This window comes from Chrysemys picta, chromosome 7 (genome assembly GCF_011386835.1).
Source record: "Chrysemys picta bellii isolate R12L10 chromosome 7, ASM1138683v2, whole genome shotgun sequence".
Classification (NCBI taxonomy): domain Eukaryota; kingdom Metazoa; phylum Chordata; order Testudines; family Emydidae; genus Chrysemys; species Chrysemys picta.
This window is the reverse complement of record NC_088797.1, coordinates 18,709,140-18,729,263: the sequence shown is the minus strand read 5'-3', so window position 1 is coordinate 18,729,263 and position 20,124 is coordinate 18,709,140. Positions and strand designations below refer to the sequence as shown.

Below are 20,124 nucleotides of genomic sequence, written 5' to 3'. Positions count from 1 at the left end.
TCGTGTAGTCTCTCAAAAAATCATTGTTTGTGTACAGACATACTGTATACACTTGGTAGTCAATTTTAAAGATACCAGGTAGAATTTTCAAAGGTTACTAAGAGATTTAAGAGCCAGTCTCATTTTCAAAAGTGATTTAGGCACTTAGGAGCTAAACAGAATCCTAAATGCATGTCACTTTTGAAAATGGGTCTAGACTCCTAAATCTGACACTTTCAAAAATGTTAGCCTACATTAAAATCAGCTTCCGCTTCCTCGAAGAGTTGTAACAGTGCATCAGTTAGTTGTTAGTTTCTTTTGATTAACTACAAAGAGTTGTCAATTTCCTTTTCTTCTAAAGTGAAAAGTCTTGGACAGACTAGTGATTGGTGCTCTACACTTAGAGATGTGTTGTGATGTCCCCTTACAAAGTGCATACAAACAGTAAGAATGTTGAAAGGGACCAGATAATGGAAACAAGACTGAGGCAGGAAAAACACTGAGAACATGGGTTGTTATTGGAGATTCTGTAGTGAAAATAAATTTTATGCTTTTATTTTTCTTCAACATTAAGACATTTTTTCAAAGGCGAATATGTTGGAGTCTGTTTCTGGTTACTAAGCAAATTGCCATTAATGTGTATATAAGTGCTATTAGTACTGAGAAGAAATGCTTTAGAATTACCCATTCACTTTTATTGCTATTGGTATGTTGGATAGTTACCAATCGCACTTTTTTGCAGATGGCAAACAGTCTGCCCCGGCTCGTTTTTCCACTCACTTCATTTCATTGTATGATCCAAACCAGTCTTAGTCTTGGCAGAATAAAAAATATATAGTAATAAAGTCTGAATTCAGAAAGAAAAGTGTGATGCTTCAACTCAAGGGCACTGGTCCGTTCCTGTTCTGAATGGAAACAAGGCTTGGCACTTTTTCTGTCCCGTAATTGTTTAAAATGTATTTACTGCAAGGCATTAAGAGTTTTAAAGAGTCCAAGTAAATTATATTTTTGAAACGCTGGCATTTCAGGCCATGATCTGTTCCCCCTGCAGGAGAAGGAGGGTGTGCACTCACTTTAGGACTTGATTTGAATGCTTTCTTGTTATGATAATAGCACGTTTTGCAGAGCTGAGAACATGAAGTATACATGTGCATATTTTCAATGGCCTACCTTAAGTAGTTCTTATTTCTTGTTCTCTGAATTGCAGTGTTGTCACTTGCATTTATTGCAGCAATAAAAATTGTTGTCAGGAATTGCCTCTGTTCAGTATAATGTATTTGAAATATGTGGCTTTTGGCCTACCATTGTTCTCCTTTCTTTGTATTTCTCCCCCAGCATTGATACACTACATCCTATAGATCAGTCCCTACTTCTATCTCCTCCTCCCCCCCCCCCCCCCCCGCCAAAAAAAACCCTCCTTAAGCAGTTGGTTTTTTGAAGACTGCATCATTTTTTAGCACAATTGATTGAGGTGGCTTTTGAGCATCATCCCTTTAGATGCCCAGGAACAACATAGGGCTCACAAATGCTCTTCTCCCCACATTGTAGGATGGGAATTAAAGCGAAATGGAAAAATGAAATGTGGGTGATGAGATGGAAATGACTGATTTTAAAAATCAAAGTTAGAGTAACTTTGTGTACTGTAGAGTTCTCTGTGCAGTACCAATGACTCTAAATAAAGTTTTTAGTTTTGAAGATCTTGGAATACAGTTTATGATCATTGACTGTTACTGCCCAGCAAAGTGGATGGGTTTTGAATTAGGAGAGCCAATGTTTTTTTAACCTTCATATTCTTTCCCCCTTTGTCTAGATCGAGCGGTCAGAAGTAAGCAGCCTACCACAAACCCCTAATGCAGTGGCCTCAAGCACTGATGGCAGCATCAATGCAGACTCTGTTGATGGGACCCCGGATCCACAGCGGACAAAAGTGGCCATCACTCATTTGCAGCAGAAGATACTGAAGTTGACAGAGCAGATCAAAATTGAGCAAACAGCCCGGGATGACAATGTGGCAGAATACCTGAAACTAGCCAACAATGCTGACAAGCAGCAGAGCGCCCGCATCAAGCAAGTGTTTGAGAAGAAGAACCAGAAATCGGCCCAAACCATTTTGCAGCTGCAGAAGAAGCTAGAGCACTACCATCGGAAGCTTCGTGAGGTTGAACAAAATGGAATCCCTCGGCAGCCAAAGGATGTCTTCAGGGATATGCACCAGGGCTTGAAGGATGTGGGAGCAAAGGTCACTGGCTTTAGTGAAGGAGTTGTAGACAGTGTTAAAGGTGGGCTTTCCAGCTTCTCCCAAGCCACACATTCGGCAGCAGGGGCTGTGGTCTCCAAACCCCGGGAGATTGCCTCCCTGATAAGGAACAAATTTGGGAGTGCGGACAATATTGCTAATCTAAAGGACTCTTTGGAAGAGGGTCAGGAAGATGGGAAGACTCTAGGTGTTATTCATAACTTTCAGTCAAGCCCAAAATATGGTAGTGAGGAGGACTGTTCAAGTGCCACATCTGGTTCAGTTGGAGCTAATAGCACCACAGGGGGTCCAGTGGGAGCTTCTAGCTCCAAAACAAACACTCTGGATATGCAGAGCTCAGGGTTTGATGCAATACTACATGAGATTCAAGAGATCCGAGAGACACAGGCAAGACTGGAAGAATCCTTTGAGAACCTTAAGGCTCACTATCAGAGGGATTATTCGTTAATAATGCAGGCTCTGCAAGAGGAGCGGTACAGGTAGGCATTTTATTAATTAGTCCCCATATTAAATACTGAGGAGTTACAGAGCAGTAAAAATCTAAAGCACTCGGCAGACTATAAACAGTTTAGGGCAGGCAATGTATTGTGCCTTTCCCAGGACAATGCTAACTGAGTATACTTGTGTAGTGGAAATTCCATCATTATGTTCCCAGTATAGAAATCGGGGTTAGAAATTGAGACAGTGGGAATGCTTTTGTGAGTGCAGATCTGCATTTATCTTTTTAGAATATTTTGGGTGGAAATATCTATTTCCAGGAAGCCACCCTGCAATGCTTGTTAGCTTCACCAAGGGAAACGTTCTCTGTGATCTTCTGTACCAGTCCAAATGTTCCGATTATAATTCTTCCCAGCCAACAGATGGAGACAGAATAAGAAGTCTTTTATGACACAGCCCCTTATAACAGGGCCCCACTATGCCCTTGTCCTCTTCCCTTCAGAAACTGCACAGACTCCACTGGGTGTGTTCTCAGTGAAACTTTATTTCAAATCCCCTTCACCAAGATCACCACAATCTCCCATGCTACCACCTATTTACAATATTGGCTGGTCTTTAGCCCTCTCAGCAGGACCTGAGGGGAACAGAAGTCTCCCCATTCTGAGGCCTCTGTATGACTTGACTCAGCTAGCCCTGTTCCTCCCTCTCTCCCGCTGTACTTCCTTCTTGTATATCTTTTATTAGCCCTGGTCTGAGGGGGCCAATTGAGTTCTGCCCCACCCAGCCCACCAGCTTGATCAGTTAGTTGCCTCCAGTCAGCTTCTCCTGGGGCATTACTTAGCATCTAAATGACCAGAGAGCAGGCTCACTCCCTGCAGTGTGTGTCACCTCTATATGTGGGTCTGACCATCTCTTGAGTTTCACTTAATTGGAAGACCTATATCCATCAGGCAGACTGCTAAAAGTCAGAAAGCAGCCCCAGAGGCGTAGAACCCCTTCACCATACATCTGTATATAAAGCTGCTACTATAGCCTGTGAGGAATCAGTGGCCTATGGGACCTACATGCTCCAAGCTTCCTCTCTGATATCATGGCTGAACTGAACAAGAGAGCCGGGGCCTTCTCCAGCATGTGCATAGGCTGCTAGGCCCAAACCTAGCAAACATTGCAGTATCCTTCCAGAGGGGCTGGAACTAGAAGTGCTGGGGGTGCTGCACTATAAAAATTGTTCTAATGCCACTGTATCCTTCCATACAAGCTGAGGATTTTGAGTTTTGAATCTGTCTCCTTTGTTCTTATGTTATGAGACAGGGAGAACAGAAACTCTCCATTTACAATATTTATACCATTTGTTATTTTATATACTTGTTCCCTTGTCCTCTCCCTTCTCAGATAAACAATCTCTCATCAGGGAGTTTTTCCATGCCTCTAATTGTTCTGTGCCACACTCTGAATCAGTCTAACTCTGCAGTATACGTTTTGAAATAGGGTGATCAGATCCACGCATGAAATTATAGGCAAGACCTCATGGTTGATTTATATAACATTTTCTATGTTCTCCATCCCACTTTTATGCATCCTGGTGTCTTGTTTGCCTTCTGAGTGCAACTGCTCATTGAGCAGAAATCTCCACTGAGCTGTGTACACTGATGCGTAGGTCCTTTTCTTGAGTTGATGCAGTTAATTTAGAAGTAGTATGAGTAGTTCAGAATTTTCCCTCTAGTGTTCCTTACTTTACCATTTATCAACATTGAACTTCATCTGCCATCATGTTGCCCATTCACCTCTGAAGTTCCTCATGGTCTTCTCGGGCTTGACTGTCATAATAACTCCTATAAATTCTGCCCTCACTGCTCCTCTCCTCTTTCCTGATCAAGAAGCGAATAGCAAGGAAGAGTCTCCCCTTACAGAGCCCCTCCAAGATAAGCAGTTAACTAAAGAGGGTTTGGAGGCAAATGTACTTCAAGACTAGTGCTCCCTACCTCAGTTGTAGCTATCGAACCCCTGCTGTCCCCTGAAAAAACTGTACCTGCTCCCAGGTAAGGTAGAAGAAACCCTGCCTCCTCCAACCATTCAGACGAGGACCTGCATCTGGCTAGGAAAATGGGAGCAGTGAAGCCTAACCCCAACCCTTCCTCCCATATGTCCAGCAGCTCCCTCAGAAGGCATGCTATTGTCAGTGTATCCAAAGACCCGGGTTCTGTGCCCCCCTGCTCCACAGTGGCAAAGGAAGGTTAAATAGAATGTATTGTCAATCATTCCACACAACAGTTGCATTCCCACTGCAGAGATGGTGTGGAAGCAGAGGGTATCCCTGTAGTTTACATATCTCGTGTCCGCCACTTTGCAGGGGGCAGAAGGGAGGTGGAGCCATTCCAACAGCAGTGTCTCCTACCCTCCAGTGCCTTAAGCTCTACAGAGTATCAGCCGAGGAGGAGAAGGTGGAGAAAGCCACAGCGGGGAAGTAGTGGGTACCATGGCTGCACTCCAAAGGCCTCAGTGGAGCAACCCGGAGGGGTGGCAGCTATTGCAGCAGCACCTCCCTCAGCCAGTGCCACTGGTACAAAGAAAAGGGTGCCGAAAGGAACCCACTCCTCTCCATCAGTTACAGGCTCCACCTACCAAAGCCAAGTAGTCTCCCCATCAAAACACGTTGGATCTTACTCCTCACACTCTAGGACTCCTCCCCAGCAGTATCTTGCTATGGCTTTGTAGGCAGGTCCCCTGCCAGCTTCTCCGGGCACCAGAGCCCAGATCTGATGGAATTCTTGGGCTGTGCCTTCTAGGGTCTCTGAGAAAAACAAGAAATGAGGGGACCCAACTCTTCACCCCAAAGGGGAGGACAGCAGCCAGGGATTAGTGTAGATTTGCACCATGTCTTCAGCATCACCTTCTAGCTCTCTTAGAGATGCTGGTGTCCTGGAAGCCACGTGAAAGGGTTTAGGCTACTGTAATCTTGAAGTGGCAGTGAATTTTCTGTATGTTTTGCAAACCTGGATGGCCCAAGCCAGTGTCGTCATCAAATTCTCTTTTGTTGTGATCAGGCTTTTGCGTGATACCAGAGCCCAGCACAAGAGCTCATTTCCAGTGCTCATCATTAGGGCCCTATCAAATTCTCGGTCCGTTTTAGTCAATTTCACGGTCATAGGATTTTAAAAATCGTAAATGTCATGATTTCAGCTATTGAAATCTGAAATTTCATGGTGTTGTAATTTTAGGGGTCTTGACCCATAAAGGATCTGTGGGGGGGAAGAGGGTTGCGAAACTGCTTCCCTTACTTCTGCGCTGCTGCTGGTGGCGGCGCTGGCTTCAGAGCTTGGCAGCTGGAGAGCGGCGGCTGCTGGCAGGGAGCCCACCTCTGAAGTCAGCACCACCACCAGCAGCCACACAGAAGTAAGGATGGCATTGGTATGGTGTTGCCACCCTTATTTTTGCACTGCTACCTGCAGAGCTTGGCCCTCAGTCAGCAGCTGTCACTCTCTGGCCGCCTAGCTCTGAAGGCAGCAGCACAGAAGTAAGGGTGGCATGGCATGGTATCGTATTGCCACCCTTACTTCTGTGCTCCTGCTGGTGAGGCGCTGCCTTCAGAGCTGGGTGCCCGGCCAATAGCCGCTGCTCTCCAGCTGCCCAGCTCTAGGGCAGTGCAGAAGTAAGGATGGTAATACTGCAACCCCTCCTAAAATAACCTTGTGACCCCGCCTGCAACTCCCTTTTGGCTCAGGACCCTCAATTTGAGAAATGCTGGTCTCAAATCCCCTGCGAAATCTGTATAGTATAGGGTAAAAGCACCCACAAGACAAGATTTCATTGTCCGTGATGCATTTTTCATGGACATGAATTTGGTAGGGCCCTACGTTTTATCCTACGGTCCCTTAGCAAAGTGATGTGAAGTCTGATCTGCCAATCCATAATAAAGAGAGGTTCTGCTTGTTTGTTTCAATTTAGTATTTTGTTGGACGCATGAAGCACTAGCCATCCATATTTAGGTAACAATGCTGCATACAAACTACAGCACAAGCAAAATGGCAGCCTGAACTAATACAATATAGGCAGTCGGGCTTTAATATTTTGTCAGCTGAGCTAGTTAGTCCTGCCCTGGAAGCATTTAGCAAAGTTTACTTGTAATTGGCGGGGAGGGGGGCGGACTCTTGCACACTAATGTTAAGTAAGCACAAGAGATTATCCAAAGCCCCACACATCTTAGGAAACCAGCTTCCGGTAATGTCCATATTCTGCCTCTTTTAAATACTCATTCAGCTGAATGCAGGGGACAATAGGGTAGTGGGGAGACTCAGAGATGAAAAGTTGTTAATTGCACAGGGAAGTGTCTGATCTGCAAAGATCTGAAAGACTAAATCACAGCAAACCAGACTAGTTCATTGTAGTAATTCTGACTACTGAATTTATTATTAAAACCTACCCCTTAATTGACCTTTTAAAGCATCCGGAAGATAGAAGCTAACACTTCTGTGAGAGGAGAAAACTGAAGCAGAGAGGCTAAATACTTTGCCCAAGGCCATAGAGGAAGCCACTGTCCTAGCTCAGATTAGAACTCTGGAACGCCTGACTCCTAGTCCTGTGTTTGGACGGTTAGTCCACTCTTTTTCCTTAAAATAAATCCTCCAGGGAAGATGGAGACACAGATTGTGGTTTAATTTATCAGGCTGGGGATTTGTATTGATCATAGCTGGCCTTAAAAGCTATGAATAGCTAACAGGTGTGTGCTATTTCTGGAGAACCTTTCAGATACTAGCACAAAGTGCAGATGTTCTAAAATACTTCTTAATTTAAAAAAAAGAGAGAGAGAGAACCTCTTGCTGAGTGTTTACATCTGTCTTGGCAATTGGAAGAATACAAGCGCCATAACCTTTTCCCATCAAACTTCTGTGTCCAGCTCAGTCTTCTTAAATTCCTTCCCACCCCAACCCTTTTTTGCAGGTGGATGGCCTTTGTTTTATGTTGCCTTAGTTTCTATTTACCAGCCAATACTTACCCTGCAGGTTTTCCCGTGACCTGCCTGATTCCCTCCCCTTTCCAGCTCTTGACTATCAGTATAGCTCTTGTGCTAACTAGCCCTGGGGTGGGGTGGTATTAGTGCAGTCTCTCCAGTTCTTCCTGTGTCTGTCTTTTTATTTCCCCTGCACTGCAGGTTGCTCCAGCTGTCCCAGTGTACACATTGCCAAGGCTGTGTGAAAGCCTGTGCTACCTGCCCATTGGCCAGCTGATATGGCCTCAGGCAGTTTAACCACTCCTCTTAGAATTGAATCATCCAGAAAGGAAGATCCTGCTCTGGTCCTCTGCAGTCTTTCTTTTTCAGCTGGAACAAACTCCAAAATAGCCTGTTGCTTATCTCATCCTTTGAAAGGTGGCAGTTGTTTACTGAGAGAAGCAGGGACTTTCCGTTCTGTGGAGAACCCGAAATAAAGCTCCTGCGGAGTTTTTTCATGGTTCCTGTCCCATTAGGGGAACCTGTTTGCACACAGCAAAATCATGAGCTCATATGGTTGGGATGTGTCCAGCTCACTGGTGGGGCAGGGGGGGGAGTGTTTAAGCCAGCGTCACTGGAAAGGACAGTTAGCTCTCGCAGGATCCTGCTATGAGAAACCCATCGACCAAATTGCTACAATATTATGCGTTAATTTTTGTATCCGATTCTTTTGTCATTAGAACTGGTTTGACCTCATACTAATTATATTTGTTTAAAAGACGGCTGGGATAACCTTTGACTTCTAGAACTACTGAGCCAGATTTTCAGTTTTATGGTTGACGAGTAAAAAGAAATGGCAGCTCTTAAAATCTGCTCAGGGGCTAGGAATGTTAAATAGCCCATTGAGGATTAGCACAGATCAGGCAGCCAGATGTGTCTGATAAAGGAAAATTATCACATGGATGTTACCACCCTCACATATGTTGTGTGTGTATGTGTATGTGTGTGTGTGTATATATATATAGAGAGAGAGAGAGACCCTCTTTACAGATGACTTTACAAGGGACAAAATAAGGTATTTACTTTGTAATACCACCTAATCTAAACTTCTCTCTTTTCTCAAATCAATTTTGGCTCCCAGTCCTGCGTTTTTGTCGTAAGACCAACTCTTCACCTTTTCCAATGTGATAGCCCAAAAAACCCCCAACTCTTAAACTCACAGATGTTACAAACAAAATAGGAAATTAAAATCAAATAAACAGAGTAAGGTTAGTCCCAATAAGTATATCTAAAATCTGTGTATTGGATAATTGTTGAGTTGGGAGTATGGGAACAAATCAATCTGCAAAAGCTGGGGATGGCTCCTTCCTGTAAGTGGGGACAGCATTGTTAAGTTAGCAAGCAGGAGTCACTGAGGTTCATTTTGGTTTCGGAATAAACCAGTAGCCCTGCATTCCAGGGTCCAGGAAGCACGATGCCAGCTTCTTTGCTAATTATGTTAGCCCAAATCCTGAGGTTTACAGATTTGCAGGGGTTTCTTATGTTTCCGGTCGATTGATATATGTTCTGAAGTTATCCAAATCCAGTTGTTTGTAATAAAACAGGATTTAAGATTCTTGGCAACAACTGTTCTATGGTGTATGTCTGTTATAAAGACATAATCACTGTATTTTTTGTAAAAGTTCAAGTCCCTTTTGGTTTAACAAACCTTTTGGAAAAGCTTGAAATTTGAAGTATTAACATGCAGAATACTTTTCCTCCTAATTCATGCTGCATGTAGGGGTTTGTGTTGATTTGTTTTGGTGGGAGAGGGGGTGTTAATTTAGATCCTGAGTGCTTGGCTGGTGGCAGACTATTTTTTTAATTAAGTATTTTGGGGAAAGGGAAGTGGGGTGGGAGCAACCAGCTATATTCTAAATAACTGGCCAAACTTTTCACCAATCCATCTCTACATTGCTACTCATGTTGTTTGATTCCCCGGTGCTGACAAGGTGCTCTTGTTGTTTTTCTTTTGTTTTTTCCAATGGTGTATCTTGACAACGAAGATGCCTGGGAACTTTTTTCAGAATGAGCAGCATCAGTCAGTGATGTGCTCTTGCATCCCAACTGGTTGACCATGTATGATTGTCATTGTTTGAGACTCTCAGGTACCAAAGCTGTCTGTTTCAACCACAAACTACACCTCTACCCCGATATAACGCGACCCAATATAACGTGAATTCGAATATAACGCGGTAAAGCAGCGCTCCGGGGGGGTGGGGCTGCGCACTCGGCGGATCAAAGCAAGTTGGATATAACACGGTTTCACCTATAACGCAGTAAGAATTTTTGGCTCCCGAGGACAGCGTTATATCGGGGTAGAGGTCTTTAAGTCTTTAAAGCCCCACTATTTGAGGTAACAAACATCTTCTGAGTTTTGTTCTTTTCATTGCAAAAAATTAATGCTAAGGGTATCTCGGGTTCATAGAGTCAGAAGCCCGTGAGTCAGTCAGCCACTATTTGTTAGTAAACCATCAAATATTAACTCTAAAAGGAGAGTAGAAGTTTTATGTTGCATTGTGAGTGTTCTCACAATAGCTACCAGTCATGCAGTTGAACCAGTGGTAGTAATGGAGGGAAACTTTAGAGGCCAGTCTAGACAGTGCCTATGATTTAGGATTTCTGGGTCCTTGTTCTCTGTTCTTCAGTTTACTCTTCAGAAAGTATGTGAATATTTTAACTAAATTCACAGAGGATATTGAAACCTAATTGCTTGTAAAGCACTTTGAAATCTTCAAATGAAAGGGCTATATATAAATGCAAAATACTTCACATTTGAAAGGTTACAATTGCATTGTGGGATTAGTGCTGCACAATTACTGCACGTTTTGCTAATAGAAGAGACTTTTTTCACCTTTAGAATAACTCACATTTCAAACCTTTGTCCCCGAAATGGGAATCACTTGCAGTCCGCTTGCAACTGGAAATCTTAAAAAAATGAGCCTACAAGCTACTGATTTACATGTTCTTCTCATAAATAATAGAACATGGTAATTTTGCCAATCAGACAGAATCACTCTCAGAAAAAAATCTATCCATGTGATCTTACATGTAGTGATGTAATGCCAAACAAGACCATCACATTCTCTGACTTAGACATCAGTCTTATTAATTACTGAGTTGTTATCCTCCACATTGCTTCACTGAGTATAACGGGGCGAGGTGGGGGGAGAAACTGTGTGTTAAGTGTTGTATGGAGGGTGATGGGTGATTAAAACACAAGACTGAGACTAAGGAGTTCTGAATTCTATTTCCACATCTATCCTTAACTTCCTTTGTAACCTTGGGAAAGTCATTTAATCTCTCTGTGCCTGTTTCTCCTTCTTTGAAATAGGGCTGTTTGCCTACCTCATGGGCAAGATTTACCTATCTCACAGTGAGGAGGCATAGTTTGTTGTCCGAAATCACTCTGAGATCCACAGAGCGAAGGGGCAAGGAAAATGTAAATAATTTAATATCAGCCATGCTGATTTTTCAAGGAAAATCTCCACGATTCATCTCTTGATTCTTGTTGGTGTAATTTTACCTTTGTGTTCTCACTAAAATAACTCCCCTACATTTCTCACTTCTAGATGTGAACGACTAGAAGAGCAGCTAAATGACCTGACAGAGCTCCACCAGAATGAGATCCTTAATCTAAAGCAGGAGTTGGCCAGCATGGAAGAGAAAATAGCTTATCAGTCCTATGAGCGAGCTCGAGACATCCAGGTTGGTGAGAGGCTGGGCTTAGCAAGTTCCTGCTTCCACTTCAGAATACTCAAGCACACAGTAGCAATGGCTATATATATGGAGATATACCTATCTCATAGAACTGGAAAGGACCCTGAAGGGTCATCGAGTCGAGTCCAGCCCCCTGCCTTCACTAGCAGGACCAAGTGCTGATTTTGCCCCAGATCCCTAAGTGGTCCCCTCAAGGATTGAACTCACAACCCTGGGTTTAGCAAGCCAATGCTCAAACCACTGAGCTATCCCTCCCCCCTATTTCCCTAGTTTTCCAAAATGTTCTTGGTTCCATATGTGTGTGTTTTAATAGCAGTATAACAAAGGCTAATGGGAGAGTCATGCACCTTGAGCTTTCAAGAGCACCTTAATCTACCTTTAGCTCTCACAATTCTCTCTCTAACAGCCTTGATGCAGGGGAAGTCATTGTGTATTTGCCAACTATATATGCATGACTGTTCATGTATCCATGTTCAGAGGAACCTGCCCCATCATAGGATTTTTTAGGTTATGGCCCAGTGGGAACATGCTCCCATTTTTGGCGGTGGCCATAATACAAGTATTTGCACATGTATTGGAAACCAGTGGGCAGAGACATGAGCAGGAAGTTTTTATGGTAGTGTTCCCAGTAGACTGCTCTAGGGCGTGTCACTAATTTTAGAGCAATCAGCACAGATATTGAAGGGAAAACAGTGGCTGGCTTTCTGTATCCATTGTGTTCAGTCAGGAAAAAAATCCATTCTGTTTTTCATGCCCAAATAAGGAGGTGTTTGCAAGAGAAGTTTCTTTCAGTATGTGAAGTATCTAGAGTCCAGTAGCCTGTGGAAACGGGATTTACAGAGTTGGAGGAGCTTCTGCAGACAAAAGTCAAGTGATCTGGGAAAGTACCTGGGCTTTAGCTAAGCTTTACAAAGGCCCATTTAGAAACAAGCTCTAAGCTATTTTAAATTCACATTGTTGGTTTAAACAGGCTTCTCAGTTTTGAGGAGAGGACTTGGGATATTTTTTGTTTGTGAGGAGAATTTTAGGTCAAAGTGCAGTCTGTCCTTTGCACAGATGAGTCTTACAAGCTGGTTCCACCAGACAGGGGCAGTGATTTCTTTTGGGCTACATTTGTTGACCCAACTGCACGATTGGTTGAATCAGTTTTGCCTATTGCTTTCCAATTATGTAACCTCTGAGAAGCCCTCGATAAGTTGACCTCCACAGCAATATCAGAGTTTTACGCAATAGTGCAGAAATGTAACAAGTAACAATGACCTTTCTAGAGTAAAGCTAAAATAAATAAATGTCTGGGGACAGTGGTACCATGGCCTTTACCCTATCAAATATCAGATTTTCACTTTTAAATGTGCTACAGGGACCCGGCTGTACACCTGTCTCAAATTTACCCAGGCAGGAGAAAAGAGTAGGACAGGAAGCTTAAAATGAGGTGGGATTCATCAGTAGCCTTTTCCTTAACCTCAGTTTCATGATTCAGCATTTCTGATGTAAATTTTCCATGTTGATGAGGCACTTTGTAAACATGACTTGATCCTCAATGCTGCTGTGAGAGGTAAATCTTAGTCCTATTTTTCAGATGAGGAAACTATGAGTAACTTGCCTGAAGTGACAGAACACAGACTATAATTCAGGAAATCCTGGCTCTCAGTCCTGTGATCCACCCACTAGCCAGTGCTGCATTCTTCAGCACACCAGATTTAGGCAGGATGGTGACATGACACAGTTGGGAGAGAGAGTTCCTTTGGCTAAATGGGAAATCAATGTACAACTTCTCATAATAGGGTACTGAAATCTAATTTTAAAAATAATGAAGTGGTAGATAGAACCTGTTTCTCCCTGGACTCTGGCCTAATGGTTGCTCTGTAGTCTGCAGCACAGTGTAGGATACCTGAGTTCAGATTTATCGTAGTGGAAATAAGATTGCTCAAAAGTGGCTCCCCAAGCCAATTCGGGATCATCTCTGAGTGCTGCTCAGTTCAAATGAGGGGTTCCTCAGTGTTGTGAGAATGATGGCCACTGGGGAAAAGGAGGAAGAATCCGAGACAATATTTTAGAAAGTGTTTGTAAAAGGAGCTAGATTAACATCCCTGGACATTGGGCTCTGGACAACAGCCCTCTCGCTCCAAAACAGGCAAAGTAAAGGCAGAAGTAACGCAAGAGTCCCTTACGTGAAGGGATTACCTCTAGGAACAAGAGGGGATAATTCAGTTTCCATAGCCCATTCAGTCCTACATATCTCTGAGATTGCCAACCAAGGTAACACAATGAGTGCCACACACTCATTTTGCATAGGATGCTGTCAGATGGTACCTACTGACCCAAATGGCATTAGAACAGAGGAATAAAAGATTGAAAAGCTCCCATCTCTGATCTCTCTAAGCAGAATCTGGTTTTGTTTCTAAAATGTCTGATAGCACTGAAGAGGTGGAAAATACTTTTGCCTCTGTTACAGCCCTGGTTGAATTTCCCCTGGTGAGCAGTCACCAGGCTGGGGTATTAGACCCAACCCACATGAGCGCTCTGGTTCATAGTTTAATTAATTGGGAACTAGGTGACGGTTACAGGAAATACCAGATGGGCTTTGCAAAGTAGCTTCTTAAACACCCACACACTTCACTATTAGGAAGTACATGTGATTTACAGATCTGTTGAAGAGTAACAAACATCTGAACACAAGACCCTCCATCCAGTGTCCTTGCCATTCCTGAATATTATTTGGATTTTGGTCAGTGTCCTGCAGGGGTCCAGATCCCTCCCAGCCAACCTTACTTATTCTGGCAGAGAGTGTCTCTTTTTGAAACCAGTTTCTAACACCTCGTGGTCCTTCTGGTGAGTTTTTCCATTCTCCCACCCTCTGTGGGATTGCTTACAGAGGTTCATTAACAGTAAGCAGAGGAGAGCCTCCATCATCCTAATATGGGAAGCTTATTCAATTGTTGATGGTCTTCATTCAGGGTTAGACAGCTACGTGTCAGGCTCCTCCAACACAAGAGGGATGATGCAGTCTAATAAAACTGTTCCAATATACAGTGAAACACAAGTTAACACTCAAAAGGGAGGCTGAAATAAAACATGGTGGGTTTTTTCCACAAAATCAATTTGAGGAAACAGATATAACCCCTAGCCTGTCTCACACATGAAAACCACAGTAAATCAAGAATTTAAAGTCAATGGAGCAGTCAGTGGAGAAACACTCATAAATGAGATCAGAATCAGGTATTTTGCTGCAACCTGCAGTTCCTACTTAATGAGGGACACTCATAAATCATGAGAAATGGCACGGGGTTCCTCTGCTCCTGCTGCAGGATATGAAATCAGTTTGAGTGACTCATATCCTGCAGCAGGTGAGCAGGACCCAAAGAATGTAGCCACATGACAGTAGGCACCAATTAGTCTTTAAGTACCGCTATGATTCACCATGTGAACACTGAAAACATAACCATTCCATTCTTCCCAACAGGAGGCGCTAGAAGCCTGTCAGACCAGGATCTCCAAGATGGAACTTCAGCAGCAACAGCAACAAGTGGTGCAGCTGGAGGGCCTGGAAAATGCCACTGCCAGAAATCTGCTGGGTAAATTCATCAACATCCTTCTGGCGGTCATGGCTGTTCTCCTAGTCTTCGTCTCTACCGTGGCCAACTGCGTTGTCCCCCTCATGAAAACTCGCAACAGGACGTTCAGCACTTTATTTGTGGTGGTTTTCATTGCCTTTATGTGGAAGCACTGGGACGCCGTCGCTGGCTACTTGGAACGATTCTTGTCGCCCCCCAGATGATGGCGCAAGGAATCAGCTGCATCGCCCCACTGACCCACCTACCCTGGCGCTCACGGGCAAGTGAGCGCAGCAAAGATTAGTCAGCAACTCTTCCGCTGAAATTTTAAAGTGTCCGAGTGAATTTGTTTACATTTAGAATAACATTTTTCTCTGCGAGATGCATTGCAATAGTATTTTTTAGATTTTATTCAAGAACTCTTTTTGGCAAGAATCCTGGATAATTTTTATGTAGCATGGTTCTCTTTGGATGCAAATCTTAAGATTCTTTAAGTGTACAAAAGAATAAAATAAAAATTTGGAGCACACCAATGGGCAATTTAAATTATGGCTTGAACTACAGTACTAAACCTGTTAGGAAGAGGAGAACGTGGTTAGCTTAAAAATAGCAAAGATTAAGCTAGTGTGCACAGCCTTGTACAATGGTACCACAGCGAATCTGTAACGCTAATGTTTACTGTGAAGCCTGCTCACATTCCATGTCCGAATGTATGGATTCAGGGTGGCTTGTTTTTTTCCTTAATGAGAGAAAAAACAACGCACGGATCTCCCCCAACTCAGCTTCTGGGTCGGCCATTTGTGCTGACCTGACACACAATAATTTTCTAGGAGGCCTGTTAAGTCTTGCTAAGCATACAAAGTGGAAGCGTCATGCTGTACACACAGTAACTGCACAGTCATACTACAGTATTTTGAAGTAGCCCTTTAAATACTTATCTTTAAGCAAAAGCCCTTGGTCGCACTTTTAAGGTTTTTTTTATATATGTATATTCACAGATTTAAAAAAAATCCGAACAGCATACTTGAAGAGTGTAATACTCAAACTCTCAGTGCTTCCTTATTGTTTCTATAATAGGATTTTTTATTATAATTATTATTATTATTATTATTATTGGGGGTTTTTTTGGAAGGGGTTGGGAGGGTCATTATTTTCCTCTTTAATAAAGAAGTGATGTTTTTTAAATGAAGAATTGCGTGAATAATTAAGTGTGAGCAGTCTTGTCCTGAAACAGTTTTGAGGAGGACGGAAAGTAGTTTCTATTGACACCGGTCTGAGGAAGGAAGATCTATTCCCATGCCATTTAACTGTCCTCCTGGGCTTGCAGATGCAGCATCATAACTTCCTCCTTCTCCGCACATTTTTGTCATGCAATTTTTTTCCTGTCCTTTTTGTGGGTGTGAGGGAGGCATGGGGTGTTAGATTTCTCATTCCCAAATCTGTCCACCTGGCCTCAGAATGTTTTCCTTAGAACAAGGAATTTCTCCTCATCCCTTTTTGGGGAAAGACAGATTCTTAAAGAGAGAATAACTATTAAAGGGATAGTTCGTTTAAACGACTGATCCTCTCATATTATCCCTGATAATTTATTTTTAAATGCACCTCTGATAACTGAAACCAAAGTTGTCATCCCATTAGACTGTGGTAAGATCATTGTCTTTATGTTTAGAACTTCTTTGTATGCTGTGTATCCATGTAGCCTGCCACATAGAGCCCCCTTTCCTGCAGCCGTGAAGGCAAGGACTTAATACAGTTCCGTTGTCAAAGCACTAGAGGAAATGTCAGTTACAAATATGACTCAAGTCACAGCAACATCTTTTCCCAGTGATCTGTTGTTACTGGCAAGTTTTCATATTGAAGGATTTTTTAAAAAAAAATCTGGCTCAGTATCTGTTTCCACTGGAAAAAGTCGTTTTTAGTTCCAGTGAAAGTCCTTGAGCACAAATAAGACTCGTGGATTCTCTTTCACATGGTTTGCAGTATTTAATCAGACTTGTTCTCCTTCTCCCTTGGCCTAAATTCTATGTAGGAACCAAATTATGGCCAAGTGACTTAAAATGATATGTAATAGCAAGTATAGGAATTCATGCTATTGTGCCTACCCCAAGCCCCAGGAAATTCCCCAGATCTAGGTTAGCACCTCCCTCTCTGCTGGGAAGAAGGTCCTAATACTCTGATCACTGCCAGCCAGGAGAGGAAAGTTCTCTGCTGCCCAACCATCCTTGTTCCTCCTTCAGAGATTCAGCTTGTCACCTTCATAGCCACACTTCTGTCTTTAAACTCAGGTACCCTGTGACAATTCCAGCACACCTCACTTTGTCACTGTGCACTAATCCACTACTGTCTTTGTTAAAAACAAGTTGCCAGTTGCAACTGACTCAAGCCAAAAATAATCATTTCTATTTCCACAAAAGTTGCAGATAGAGAGCAGGTATATATAAACAATTCCCTTAGCAGATGACAGTTGCCAGCTACGGCAAAACTCAGTGGGGTTTAATGCCCTTGTCTGACTAAATTAGATCTGTAATTTTCATCCACCCATATAAAAATACTCTGTTCCTGTTAGGTTTCCTCAGAAACAAAGGTAGGGAGATCAGAGTAATAAACCCTTGACACACGATCTAAGAGCTTTGTTGCCTCAATATTTCTGAAGCCCAGTCTTTGCACCTCTTTATAGTTTAGGTCACACTATAAAAGTTTACAGTTGGTTTAGTGCATGAACAAACTTGGGAATGAATTAAAAGCCAGCCGATTTTTACACTCATTTATCCCACATCCTGGTAATGTCTGAAGGAAGTATTTGCCTGCTTTCTGCTAGGTACCCTACCTTCAGTTACAGTCTCTGGGTGTTGTTGTGTTTAATCTTCTTTAGTAAAGAAGCAATTTGCCAGAAGTAATGGAACGTTCACCCCAAAACTGTTTTGTGAAGGCCATTTACTTGGTCCTGGACAATGTTGTCTGTCTGTGTGTCTCTCTCCAACAGTTTTCCATTCCAAAAAGTTGTCTGCAGTTAATGCCATATGTGATGCTGCATCCATTTTTATTTTTTAATATTCTAACAGGACTAGTGTGAGGTTTTTTGCCTTTCATTAGCAGAATGTTTGGTTTATTTCCTCCCCCTTCAATCGGAAGTTCTGTGATGACTTCTAATAGTTTAACAATGATTATATTGTTGGAAATGTGATTCTAGCTTTAAAGCTCCTTTTCCTTGTATGTGGGTTGTGTTCATTCTCTTTAAGGTGAATCATTCCTGGATGACTTGTAGAAGACAGTATCTTCCATGGGTGTGTGTGCATGTGAACCTTTTATCATCCTTCCCTATGTATGTAAACTTGTGTGACCATCTCTTTGAGTTGCAGAACATTTCATGTTGGGAATTGAAACAATTCTGAAATTGCTTAGATATGTTTAGCACATATCACGGGGGCATATAAGGAAGGAGAGACTATAATCTGCATTAGTTCAAAAAGAAGTGACTGTTAAATGATATTCCATGGTTCAAATGAAGTTCACCTGCTCCCCCATCTCCTGTCTCGTGTTTAAAAAAAAAAAAAAATCCATTTTTAGACAGGTTTACAAAATTCTCCTTCCCTTGAGCTTCATTAATTTAATTATGCTGAGCATGTTCACAGCAATTACTTTATTGGTTTATTCCAATCTAGTGAATACTTAAGATCTGATCAGATTAAATGGTGAGTTCTGTACATTGTTGCACTGGGCCAGAAGAGAGACTGTCTTTCAGCTTTGAAAAATATGCATTTTTAAAATATTAAACAAAAAGCAGCATTATAACAGAAGAAGCCAAGCTATGAAGGGATCTGTGTTGAGATTGGATGGCTTTGCCAGTTTTAAGTGAATTCTGAATGTGGCTAGAGTTAAAAACCCTATGTGTGTCTGTGTTGTGTATGCCAGGTGGTATCGTAGTAGGCAACTGACTTAGCTGTAAGTGTGTTTTTTAAGTGTAAAAAAAATAAACAAAAACAGAAAAACTCACTTGCACGGTCTGAAAAGTACAGAAATGACACTTGTGAACGTAACACTGTAGTTTATAGATCTTAAGCTGCTAATTGTTGAGAGAGATTTACATATGTCTTGTCTGATCGTCACAGATTCATCTGCGACACTTTTACTGTATATAAAAAAATTTAAATAAAGACCTCAGCTATTAACTGTTTGTGGTTTGGTTGTTTTCAAAGGTAGTGTGGGTGACTGAAGACAAGGAAATGGTAAGAGAGCATATTGTAATGCACTGAGACATTTCATAACCACGTAGAATTCAAGTCAAGTTCTCCAGAAGTCCCCAAACTGGACACCACCCTGTAATCAGACATACAGGGTGGGCTATCACACAGGAAGAACCACCACCAATATGTGTGGAGTCTTGGCCATTTCCCTCTGTCTAGCCATCTAAGGTATTTATCTGGCCCCCATTATGGTAATAGGATACCCCCCAATCTTTAGTGTATTTATCCTCACAACACCCTGGTGAAGTAGGGAGGTACTATTATCCCCATTTTACAGCTGGGGAACTGAAGCAAAGAGGGTACGTCCACACTGCAGCTCAAAGTGAGCCCCCTAGCCTGGATAGACAGACTTGCAGTAGTGGGGATCATGCTAAAATTAGTCGTATCAATGATGTAGCTTGGGCTCTAAAGCCCATCCAACTCCATAGGCTTGAGAGTCTGAGCTGCCACACCTGCACCACTATTTAGTGAGTCTGACTACCAGGGCTGGGCAGCTCACTCCCAGCTGCAGTGTACACATACCCAGAGAGGCTAAATTACTTGCCCAAGGTCACACAGCCTATGGTAGAGCAAGGAATTGAACCTGGTCTCATAAGTCCCAAGCTAGCACTCTAATCACTCAACCATTCCTCCGAGTCTCTGGAACTCAATGCCCAGAATCCCTTTTGGTACTTGCACACGTGGGAATGGACATGTGCACTAAGTTTGGCGTTACTGGAGGGGAGAGTCGTACTCTTCTTGACTGTCAGCAAGCTGAGCAGTTTAAAAAAAAAAGAAGCCGCCATCCACTAGAGCAGTGGTTCTCAAACTAGGGCGCCGCTTGTTCAGGGAAAGCCCCTGGTGGGCCCGGCCGGTTTGTTTACCTGCTGCGTCCCCAGGTTCAGCTGATTGCGGCTCCCACTGGCCATGGTTCGCTGCTCCAGGCCAATGGAGGCTGCAGGAAGGGGCGCCAGTGGGAGCCGCGAT

At 42.8% G+C, this 20,124-nt stretch overlaps 1 protein-coding gene across 22 annotated transcripts in view; it reads left to right on the top strand.

The window, feature by feature from the left end:
* Positions 1-19,083, top strand: part of TMCC1 (transmembrane and coiled-coil domain family 1) — a 191,856-nt gene extending 172,773 nt beyond the window's left edge. For all 22 annotated transcript variants that reach the window (XM_065550877.1, XM_024105000.3, XM_065550866.1 and 19 more), the window contains 3 exons: positions 1,790-2,715; positions 11,213-11,348; positions 14,824-19,083. In XM_065550877.1, the coding sequence (XP_065406949.1) occupies positions 2,186-2,715; positions 11,213-11,348; positions 14,824-15,138 (981 nt within the window). In that variant the 5' untranslated portion in view covers positions 1,790-2,185 and the 3' untranslated portion in view covers positions 15,139-19,083. The remainder of the gene's footprint in view (positions 1-1,789; positions 2,716-11,212; positions 11,349-14,823) is intronic.
* Positions 19,084-20,124: the final 1,041 nt, after the last annotated feature.